This window comes from Sinocyclocheilus anshuiensis, unplaced genomic scaffold (genome assembly GCF_001515605.1).
Source record: "Sinocyclocheilus anshuiensis isolate Anshui unplaced genomic scaffold, SAMN03320099.WGS_v1.1 scaffold63, whole genome shotgun sequence".
Classification (NCBI taxonomy): Eukaryota; Metazoa; Chordata; class Actinopteri; order Cypriniformes; family Cyprinidae; genus Sinocyclocheilus; species Sinocyclocheilus anshuiensis.
The window spans coordinates 1,125,554-1,137,458 of record NW_015552625.1 but is presented as its reverse complement, the minus strand read 5'-3'; the positions used below and the strand labels follow the sequence as shown (position 1 = coordinate 1,137,458).

General features: G+C 36.8%; 2 protein-coding genes and 1 pseudogene across 4 annotated transcripts in view; 2 read left to right on the top strand and 1 right to left on the bottom strand.

Moving 5' to 3' along the window:
• The window catches only part of LOC107666433 (STE20-like serine/threonine-protein kinase), a 57,072-nt gene extending 55,422 nt beyond the window's left edge, over positions 1-1,650 (bottom strand). The window contains exon 1 of one of the 2 annotated variants that reach the window (XM_016457750.1): positions 791-1,650. In XM_016457750.1, coding sequence (XP_016313236.1) covers positions 791-940 — 150 coding nt within the window. In that variant the 5' untranslated portion in view covers positions 941-1,650. The remainder of the gene's footprint in view (positions 1-790) is intronic. The other variant, XM_016457751.1, reaches the window with a different exon arrangement.
• A 3,181-nt stretch (positions 1,651-4,831) lies between these two features.
• LOC107666544 (dual specificity protein phosphatase 13-like) lies at positions 4,832-6,702 on the top strand (annotated as a pseudogene).
• A 1,210-nt stretch (positions 6,703-7,912) lies between these two features.
• On the top strand, positions 7,913-11,464 carry LOC107666543 (dual specificity protein phosphatase 13-like). Of its 2 annotated transcripts, XR_001631678.1 has the most exons (4): positions 7,913-8,204; positions 8,480-8,697; positions 9,157-9,430; positions 10,817-11,464. XR_001631678.1 is itself a non-coding variant. In XM_016457935.1 (3 exons), exons 1-3 carry the CDS (start codon positions 8,080-8,082, stop codon positions 9,366-9,368), a joined length of 555 nt encoding a protein of 184 aa, XP_016313421.1. In that variant the 5' UTR covers positions 7,913-8,079; the 3' UTR covers positions 9,369-10,307. The 2 variants fall into 2 exon arrangements, 1 of the variants encoding a protein (XP_016313421.1); XM_016457935.1 differs by lacking the exon at positions 10,817-11,464 and having other exon boundaries at positions 9,157-10,307.
• Positions 11,465-11,905: the final 441 nt, after the last annotated feature.

Sequence of the window (11,905 nt, the reverse complement as noted above, 5' to 3'; positions counted from 1 at the left end):
ATAGGCTCCGCCCACAAAAAACGTCATCCCTGTTTCGGATCTGTAAGACTATCCCACTCTCTAACGTCAATTTCGTTGAATAACAGTGTTTATCGCTGGGTGACAAGCTCTTGTAATATGCGGAGAACATTTTGAAAATGGCATCTAATCAATATAATTATAATCTTTTTAAACCTAACTATTTTGTACCGTATCCGTGAAATTCTCTAGCTGTAAAGGCTATCTCTCCCAGGTTTTCTGCAACCATGATGCCTCCGCATCCTGAATGTTTACAAACCGGTAATTGGTCTATACAGGTTAGATGTGATCCACCTCATAGTAACAATCCTGTCAGATCGTCCATCCTTTGAGTGAGAGTGTAACGTTACAGGTCGGCTGATCTGGTTTAGTGGTTAAAGTTAACCTTTTCGACATGTTTCCGTGTTGTTGTTGCTCAGTACTAGAAAATGTTGTCTGGGGGTTTGGCAAAAAGAAAAGTGGGACGGTGGGCGGTGCTCGGGGTGGTGACTGAATCGGTGACTGTAGTTCTGACGTCAACTTTTTACGGAAGTCACAACGGTTCGTGAAAAATAGCTAGAACTTTAAGCAGGCTGTGTGAATTTTACTGTGGACTGACTGTTTTGAAACTTATATGGTAGTTAAATAGACCCTAGACTTCAGTAATCGTGAAAAAAGCCAGGAAATTTCAGTTTTGACAATATGGGACCTTTAAGATTAATCAGTAGAGCTAGGGAGAAATACAAATACACCCAGGTGACACAATCACCTAACGTTACTGGTTGATATTTACCTTGTAGACTTTTCCAAAGGCTCCATCCCCAAGTTCTCCCACGATCTCCCAAACCTCCTCTGGGTTGATGTCTCTGTGAACGTGCTCATATTGTTTCTTCTTCTTCTCCGTGCCCAGCTTAAATATCTTCCGAAAATTGAAAAAGGACATTTTCTAAACGCAATCTAAATGACTATCGGTGAAAAAAAAAAAGACTGACACGACATAAACTTAATATTGTACTAAACGAATCACTTGGGGAGTTGACTAATGGGCTAGCTGTGGATGATCGGACCCCAGCTAACTCATTTAACTATACAGTTGCAGACAGCTCCAAGTAATCCTGTAAATGATGGCGAAGATATTAGTCTCTCTGGAAGAGGCAGAGATCAGCCTTTATGTGGCATTTCGCGTCTCCATAACAGTGAATCATCAAGACGAGCGACTCCTTCCACCAAACAGGGATGGAAAAGTAACAGTCCACTCACTTCCTCAGCTAGCTTCACAACGGCTACATGTGTGTGATCATCTGTATTTACCTCACCCGTCTAATAAAAAATACAGCTTCCTAGTCAAACAAGCATCGAGTATTCAAATGTGTCGTTTAAAAAAACTACGGTACAGTAAAATCCATAAGGGTGGAGGCGGATAGGTAGTTAGCACACCGTAAAAATGCGGAGCGGATGCTGATGATCAAACTCCTGTCTGAGCTCAGTCTACTCCTCACGGGAGGGGTGTGTTTTACAGCTTAGCCAACCAAAACTGTTTCGATAAAACCGATTAAACAAACCACAGCACACCCGCAGGCCAGTGGACGCTGCTCGCGGTGTTAAGAAGGACGTTTGTCGCGCCTCAATCAACCGTCGCTCGGGTCTCTCGTTACTAACTTCTCGAGAATGTTGCGGGAAAACTCGAAGCGCGAACGTTTGGACAGGGAAGGCGCGTGCTCGGACAGATTGCAACCAATAGTGGTGGGGGATTTGATTCATTCAAATGAATCGATTCACTAGAATCACTCAATTTAGGTCAATCTTTCCTTTAGTTCGTTCAGAAACGACACTTCAGTTCATTCAGTTTGTTTATGAACTCCTCGTTCAGCGAAGTTCCGCCCCGAATCCAAAAGGGTCTAGACCTTTATTTTTTTTTATTTGGTCTAGTCTGAGAGTGCAAGCCTGAGAATGCACGTCTGAGAGTGCAAGCGCCAGCTGCAGCCAGACCCTTCTCTGCAGTTCAGACTCAGCGCAGAAGAGACACGTTCAATGAAGGGGCGTATTCTCAGTATCACAGGTCCAACCACTGTTGGGGAGTAACTAGTTACATGTAACTAAATTACGTAATTTAATTACAAAATAAATCAGTTACAGTTTACTGTGTAATTAAATTACAGTTAGGCTACTTATGAAAATGTTAACGATTACAAAGAGATTTAATTAAAAGTATATACAGAACAGCAATTATGAACGTGCATTTTGAAATGCTTTGAGTGATTTTAAAAGGATCAACTCTGAACAGGCAAGCAGACGAGCCCAGAACGCAATGCAGCGCAGAAGAGACACGTTCAATGAAGGGGCGTATTCTCAGTATCACAGGTCCAACCACTGTTGGGGAGTAACTAGTTACATGTAACTAAATTACGTAATTTAATTACAAAATAAATCAGTTACAGTTTACTGTGTAATTAAATTACAGTTAGGCTACTTATGAAAATGTTAACGATTACAAAGAGATTTAATTATAATACCCACATACAGATTTAATTGATATCTTTCATACATTGCATTGACTGCTTTAAAATATGAGACACCAATGTTTCAGGAGTTTAGGACACATGCTTATTCGATAACTGTTTTATTTCCTATTTGGGTTGATGTATATTTATTTTTTAAGATTAACTGTTTTTTTTTTCCCAAGCCATTGTTAGGTGCCAGTGTTTCCTGTCATAGCTATGCAAAGATTTGATTTCAAAAACAGTATCATAGCTATTAAACTACCTTGTTATGGTTTTAAATATGTATTTAATCTCAGAACAATCTCAAAGTAAATCTGATTTTGTGGTGGCTGTGCTTGAAAAATTAAATTATTATAACCCTAATCCGAGTGATGAAGGATTTCTGAAAGTCTGACAGTAATCAGTGTTGAGTGAGTCCTACTGTAATGTTAATCCTGCCTGGTTTACATGTTTCAAAAAGATTAACAGTTGAAAACATTGCATATTTAGAAAAGTAATCAAAAAGTGATCAAATGTAATCAGTTATACTACTTTAATAAAGTAACGTGACGTCTGCGATTTTCATGTACCACTATCAATTCGGACGGGACTAACATATCCGTGTTTATTACAGAGGTGGGAGGGTCTGTTTTGTACATCTGTGCGTTTTGGAGAGCACGCGCTCTGTATGCGTGCATTGCGTATAAGTTAGTCATTCGGATTGATTACCATTAGTATAATCAGTTTTACTACAAATACCATAGTGAACCTAAATGGCTATATAGCAAAACCATATTAATGTGTGGTTACTTTGGTTTAACTATTTTTTTTATTATTATTTATTTGTAGTAAACCCATGTTTAATTTTCATAAAAGTACATATGTAATTAAAACATTAGCCTATGTAATTGAGCGCAGAAATGAACGTGAGTAATCTTACCTGACGCTGATATTACAATAGCCAAACATTATATAATATTACAATATGTAATATATCCTTATATATATATATATATATATATATATATATATATGTTAATGATGAAGCGCTAATATAAGTAATAAAGAAGGTAATATATTATTCTAATATGGTTATTATATTTATTTTATTCGCATATATAACAGTTATCTGTATAAATTATAAAACACTATGACAAGGTAATGTTATTATATTATATATATTTATTTATTACATTTTATATTATCGTCTCACACATGGAGGATGGTGCCCTCTGCTGTTTATTCATGCTCTTTGCATGTGCACTTTTCACAAACCAAAAAAATTAAATTAATTAAATAATTATATAAAAGACATTTCAAACCGGCTGCTCTCGAAACGCTCTTGCGGTGCTTTGATGCCACACGTGACAGTGATGCGAGTCAAGAGACAAAAGTTCAGAATTCTTCAACTTTATGCAAATAAGCAGCGAATTTCGCAAGCGACAACCAATGGGAGTGAAGTCAGTGGAGAGCACGTAATTCATCTGCTGCAGAGCCATAGAAACATGTTTGACACACCCACCAAACAAGAGAAAACGTTGCACACCGTTTCCAGGAAACATGACGTTCAAACCGGAAACCGTAGCAAATCGGTGCACACCGGTTTGAGCTTCAACATGCCCCTGCTGTAGTGGAGTGTTACGGGGTAACTAGGCAACCAGTAGTGGGAACGCCCACTAGCGACCTCAATTGCCAGCCACAAGCGACAAGCAGCGAAAAAGTCGTGAACGGGGCTTTAACCAGGAACATACTCTGAGTTAAATGAACTTACTCCCGGACGCGTTTTTGGAACCAGATACCTAGAGTAAGCAAGGTTTGGGGTTAATCAACCGAAAGTTCAGGGTTTAGCTGACGGTAAGTTAACCGTGCTTTCTGGAATACACCCCCGGGAGGCAAATATATCAAACATGCGCGCGATACGGTAATTCACGTTGGCCAAAACGCACAAGGAAACGCATTGTAAAAAAAAAAAATATCACCAGCAATCACAGACATTCGCATTCGGACAGGATTAGTTTTCTCAGAGGATCACTGAGTTTGCTGAAAAACAGTTGGTAATTTGCTCTGGAATTATTACAGAGGTTGTGTGAGAAAAACACAGACGTGGCAGATTCGGACGTGATTAAAATCACCAAGTACGTCTGTGAAACACACATTTCTCTAACGACCCCCTGTAAAACTAGTCCCGTCTGAATAGGGCTTTTGACAATAATTGGGAAAGGACATGCTTGTTGAATTAATGGCCATACACTGACATCTACTGGGGTAAACAGTGTAATGCAGAAGTGTCACACCTGGAAATGTTACTCATGTAGCCTACTCATAAAGCCACTGCTCTTCTGTTATTCCTGAAAATGGAGAATGTGGATCGAATTTTGTCTGAAAGTCCCTCTATTGAAGAGCTGGAGGATATTTTACATGGGGGTCCGTTATCCTGTAACCATGTCGATGAAGTGTGGCCTAATTTGTTTCTGGGGAACATGTAAGTGCATTTATGTGGGACTTCTCTTTTTCATAGGTGTTGATTAAAAGAAAACAATCACCCTTTATTATGCCATTCTTTCATATATAGGTACATGTCTCACGACAGATATGGCCTATGGAGACTCGGTATAACTCATGTTTTGGATGCTGCACATGGTAAAATGTGTTGCAAAGGAAGTGATGATTTTTATGGAACAACCGTAAAGTACTATGCTGTGCCAGCAAATGACCTGCCTACATTTGACATTTCACCATTTTCATACCCTTCAGCACACTACATTCATGATGCTCTAAGCACAACAGGTGGTATGTAAAAAACATAATTTCCATTTTGAAAAACAGCATGACATTTTTAGACATGAACACTTGTTAGGATTTTTTTTTTACTTTTTAAAATTAATTTAAATTTTTGATTTTTCGAAATGTATTTATCAGTTAATAATAGAGAATAGATAAAGTATTGAAGCATATTTTATTCAACAGCTAAAGTGTTTGTGCATTGTGCTGTGGGAGTGAGCCGTTCAGCTGCTCTGGAGCCCGTTCTTCGTACGTCGCTTATTACATCCGAGATAAAATGTCACATCCAAGATGATATCATCGCGCTAATCAGGATCTGGCTAATTTGGTTCTTCTAACTAACATGTTGTTGATGATTAGTATGGCTGGATTGAGTTATCTGAGATAATTGCGCGTTCATGGGTCGGTTTAAAAGGGGTTATGTATCGATACCCGAAACCACGATCAGCAGTGCAGCGATTGGCTGGCGGCAAGACAGCAACGTAATGACATCATATAATTAAAAAAGACACCTGACGAAAAACTTGACAAATTTCTGGACTTTTATAAGGAAACAGCCAAGCGAACAAAACTACATAAATGTTATAATAGATAAATGAAATGTGCACTGTTTTTATTTTACTTTTAATTTTTTACATGATTCCCAGTTATTTATATTCACGATTTCTAATATTTATACAGGCTTTCCATTTTTATTTCAATGTAGTAATTAGCAATTCATTTAATTTTATATTTGAACAGATTTGTTACATGACAGCATTAATTAAAGTTTCTTAAGGGTCAAGATCATGTTATCTGCATCTCCTGCGCTCCTTCAAGCCCCTCCCATAATAGCTGTCAGCACTCAAATCAATGCACGACTCTACACTATCTGTATAGCATGTGTGTAAGACTCGAATACAGTTATGAAGTAATAATTTTATGACGAATAAATATTTCAGTGAGTAAAACTGGCTATAGTATTAAAGACTACACAACATTATTATATTATCTTTAAATTAATTTTTTAATTATTATTATTTTAAATTATTGTCCCTGGATTAGTAGGGTACGCTTGTAATAAAGTAGCGTTGGTAGCGGGCAGATTTTAAGTATCAATTCTGCTTAAAAAGATGCAATCTAATCCTGTTTACATGAAATAAGCCTGCTCCCGATCAGGTGTAAATTTATGGACCTGTTGCTATGACAGCAACTCCGGGATCAGCTTCGAAGAACCAAACAATCCAAGATCAGGCCAAATCGTCAACAATCAAATCCAGCTAACTGAGTTAGCGACGTACGACGAACGGGCCCTGGTCTTCGCTTACCTAATGATATATTGCAATCTTGAAAGTGAAAGAAAGAAGATGGATCTTTCCAAACCGAGGATTTCTGAAGCAGTTGATAACTCTCAACAATGAATTAAACAACAAGGCGCAGTCAAAGTATTTTTTTTAAACAAGTATGCAATCCAGAAATCTGTAAATTAAAAATAGCATCTAATAACATTTGAACAGTAGGCCTACTGCTGATCAACAACTATCATTAACATGATTATAAACATTTCCTCTTATTTATAATAATAGCTTTGTGTCATGTCATACTTCTGTTAAATTTAATTCAATATGTAAGAATTCTAAAGCAATACTTGTACTATATATGGTCAATAAAGGGGTCATTTTGGGCTCTGTAAATGTTCATTTTTAATTTAACTAATAAATAAATGATTTATTTGTGTATTATTTGTTTTATTATTATTTGATAATTAATAAACAGTAGCCTATTTATTTACTGAATACCTCACAACACTGAGCACAAATTAAACCTCACAGTCTGTATATCTTTTATATAACTGATCAAGACTGAAGTTGACCGAAAGTGATTAAGGACATGAATCTTCCAAGGATTTAAATCTTGAACTGAACTGAAGTAAGCCTATGCAAATGTATTCAAACCAAGCTGATAAGCAAACACTGATACTCTGTTTGCCTCTTTGTTCCACTATGCAGTACAATACTCCAAATGTTCACTGATGTTCACGCAACACAATTGTCACTTATTGTCCTGTTCTCTCGTCATCGGATGAATCATCTCTAAACTTAACTTGTGGAACAGACCACAATGTCCTACCACAGAAATGGAATAAGCTAGAATGGAAATTAACACGAAATAAATAGTATTTGTCCTAAATAGCCGGGGTACGAAGTGTGTAAATAATAATTAACAAATGTGAATGCTTTAAAGTATATTGTCAATTCAGTGACTATTAAAGTTTTCAATGTTATTATTAGGTTTAAACCGATGACGATGTAGTACACAACCGTGTGTGGTGCCTGTTATTTTTTTCCGCGCTAGTCAGGATGGAACAGTCATTTGTGATTACTGGCCTAGACAGTATTTTATTTAATAATAGTAGGCTAATGTCGTAATTTATCTGCATTTGCTGTCTGATACCATGCCTTGGGATTCGTATATTTAACATATTATAGGCTATTTTTTCGCGTAAAAATATTTCCAGTACGATAAAAACATCCGAAGATTTGAATGCGACTCACCTGATGTTTTTGACTTTCTGAGCCACCAGGCGCCCCCTGGAGGAGGTCTACGTTGCACGGCACAGACACAGCTGCTCGCAGAATGTGTTGTACGCGCAGACATCTATCATCAGCGGAGCTCTGAGATGCTCAGTGGTATCGGGTGACCGAACAGCGTCATAAAGAGCACCTGTTTGTGTGGATCACGGCGTGCCAAACCCGTTATGTATAGCCTACTGAAGCCTCGGGAAAACAGCAGAAACGCATGTTCACGAGCATAATAATCGGATCTGGGTCAATTCAGAAGAATGACAGCTCAGAAAAATAAACACGGACTCCTGGCTATGAAGGAGTTAGAGAATATTATGGACACATGTAAACTTGATCTAAATCCAGTCGACGAGGTCTGGCCGAACTTGTACATCGGAAACGTGTAAGTACTAGCCTATATGATCATGTGGTGATGCAGCTTATTATATGCAAATGGCGCTTATTTAAAGATTTATAGCACGCGAGCAATGTCTATGTGGTTTATATTTAGTTTTATTATAATATTGCTGTTCTATCAAAGTAACTTTTTTGCTTAAGATTCAATCATACATATACTGTGCATCCTTCTAGCGAACTCGATTCTATAAATCACTTTTAATGACTGCCATAGTGTTTGCCCTGTTTCATTACATAACACATATTTCACTTTTTCTATAGGGCCATTGCTCAAAATAGAAATGCTTTGAAGAAAATGGGCATCACTCATGTCTTAAATGCTGCCCATTCCAAGCAAGGCAGCATTGGAGACCAGAGTTATTACGGCAATACAATTGTGTATTATGGCATCCCAGCAGATGACTCTTCATCATTTGATCTTAGTGTATACTTTAAACCTGCTTCTGATTTCATCCACAAAGCCTTGAGGAAGAAGAATGGTAAGTGACCACAGTCAATGATATTAATGTAATGCAAAAATTAAACAAGGCAATCTAAATGCCCTGAGGAGAATTTTGAAGTCTTCTTTGAAACTAAAACACTGATTTATATAAATAGTATTTATACAACCTTTTACTATCCTAAATAACACATTACATAAATACTAATTTGACATACAATCCAATACCACCAATTCCTTCAACATTGTTGAACTTAGATTTTTACGTTTTGTACTAAAATAACAAATAGGTATGTTTTACTGCAGGTGATTTTAGACAAAAAGACTCCCAAGAAAAAAAGCTACATTTCCTCTATACCTCATTTTCCTCTGAACTTAATAAACAACTCCACTTCATTCGGAAATTCATTATAATATCTTATTTTTAAGGAAATTAAGTGGTTAGTTTCAATTATAGTATTAGTCTGCTCCTGACAGTTATGGTGTCTTTTATCTATAGGAAAGGTGCTTGTTCACTGCATCATGGGAATGAGTCGGTCTGCCACTCTGGTTCTAGCGTACCTTATGCTGTGTCAGCGTCTTACTCTCCACACTGCCATCCAAACAGTTGTACTGCGAAGAGCAATCTATCCTAACAGGAACTTTTTGAGCCTTCTCCTGGATTTGGACATTCAGCTACAGAGAAAGCGAATGCTGTGTCCTATTCTCTGACAGAAAAACACAAATGTCATGAGCACACAAATGCACATGCATTCATTTTATATAACTAAAAGGTAAGGAGGTAACCACCATTGGTATGTTTACATTATTTACGATATGTATATATATTGTTTCATATAGTAAAACTTGTGCCTTGCAGGTTTAGTGTATGTATATAGACCATCTTTGTACTTTTCCATACATTTACAAGGTTATTAAATAAAGTTTAAGAATTTATCTATAAAACACTTTAATATTGAATGAAAGTTTTAATACTGACTTTTTAACAATTTACATTTGACATGTTTGCATAGTCATATTAACATAGGCAGCTTTAATGTACAATGTAGTGTAAATGAATGAAATGAGAATGGTGTTTTTAAAGAAAGTCTATATGATATATTCAAGTTGCAGCTCTGTGAACCACAGCACACAAGTGCCACATGCTCCTCACACTGCAAATAATATTTAACAGTGGAGTCAGTATTCAGCATAGAATACCAAATTAAGCAGTATTAAATGATTGAATTGTGGTTTATTATTCAGCTGCAGAGAAAACCCTCACTGTGAGCAGTATTAGCTTTTACGTTGCTTTTGGCAGCCACATTTGGAGAAAAATATACTGGCCAAGCACAACACTCTTCTGTTGACTCAATCCTAAAAGCCTTGTTTAAATGACTGAGCAGCACTCGCTGATGTGGTTTTAGTGCACCTTTTTGTTTTAATAGCAGAATAATGTGTTTCATTCAGCTCATTGATTCACAGAAGTTCCTTTGTTATCTTGGAGAATATTTAGTGTATAAATGCACAGTTTTGTTAATGCACTGCATACTTACATTTAATTGCACATTCGACTCTATTGACCATGAGCGGGCTGAATATTGAATTTGTTACACTGTTAGATATATCTGCCTATGTTAATTATTTTCGAAAGTGTAACAAAAAAACATAATATTTATATGTATTTGTTCAAATAAAATAAATCTGAAAGTTCTTTTGTTTTTGCTTTTTTTTTTTTCACTTGTATACTTATTATAAATAGACAGATGCTCTATGAAAAGCCACAAGCTCATCCAACTGCAAATAACAGAGCCAAATGCATGTGTCAGTTATAAACTGTAAATGACCCTGTCTAGAGTACAACATTATTCATGTAGTTTTGCTTTACTTTCCCTTGTGCTTCTGACTGTTTCCAGCAGGGTGCAGTGCTGTGCCATGAAATGTTTGCAAACAGGGTTTTCTTCCAATTGTGTAATCAGATTAATTAAAATCTTGCTCTTTTTTTATGCTGAGTGTCCTTCCATAATATTTTTCTTTTACTTTTCATATGCTGTCCTTCATATGCTACATTAACACGGGCTTCTTTGGTTGAGTTCAACCACGTTCAAAGAAATCTAGATCAATAGGTTACAGATTCAAACCTGTTCTTTATCATTTGTCAATGACATTTCATCATGCAGATGTACTTGAAGGACCCCATAACCCGACCTACCAAAACAGTAACAGAACAGCATTAACCCCCAAAAACCTCGAGGAGAGAAACTAATTCCCCTGGACTGGCTCTTCCTGTCGTCACCCTGACAGCGTGACCTGCAGCTGTGCAGCCGAGCCAGAGGAAGCAGGACCAACACGAGTCCCCGGACACACATCGCTTTCAGAGAACATTCAATTAAGACACTACTTTGCTTCCTGATTAGCTGCTTGGCATACAGTGTACGATGATAAATCATGGAAACAGTCGAGAAGAGAAACAGAACAGACGCAAGCAGCTAAGCCAAGCATGTGTATATATTCTCAGCTAAGTTAAGTCATCTCCTGATTTAAGAACCAGAGGCACAGAGGGGGTGATGTTGATGACCACATTAGTGTCACACAAGTGCTCTGGAAAGCAGAAGCATCTGTACATGATCACATTGTGTCAGTGTTTTCTCAGGGAAGACTGTCAAGCCTAAGATATCATGGATAAGAAGAACAAACAAACAAATCAGCCCAGCAGCAACATATATTTTGGCTAAAACAAACCACTTTGAAGAAACAGCAATAGTAAAGCAGAACTAAAATACATACTTTCTTTTTACCTTTTTAAATGCTTTTGAAAAAAGTCTGTTATGCTCAAGAAAAGTGCATTTGTTTGATCAAAAATACAGTAAAACAGTTTAATTAGTTAACCTGTTTTCTGTTTAAATATATTTTAAAATGTAATTTATTCCTGTGATGGCAAAGCTGAATTTGTCAGTAGCCATTACTCCAGTCTCCAGTGTCACATGATCCTTCAGAAATCAATCTAATATGTTGATTTGGTGCTCAAGAAGCATTAAAAAAAAAAAAGTTTTTTATCAATGTTGAAAACAGTTGCTGTCTAACATGTTTGTGGAAACTGATACAATTTTATTTGAAATAGAAATTGTTACATGATATGTTTTTACTGTCACTTTTGATCAATTTAATGCATTCCTCTTTGCTGAATAAAAGTATTAAAAAAACCTTACTGACCCCAAATTTTTAAACAGTTGATATGTTATTGTACCACTGTTTACTTTGAATTCAGG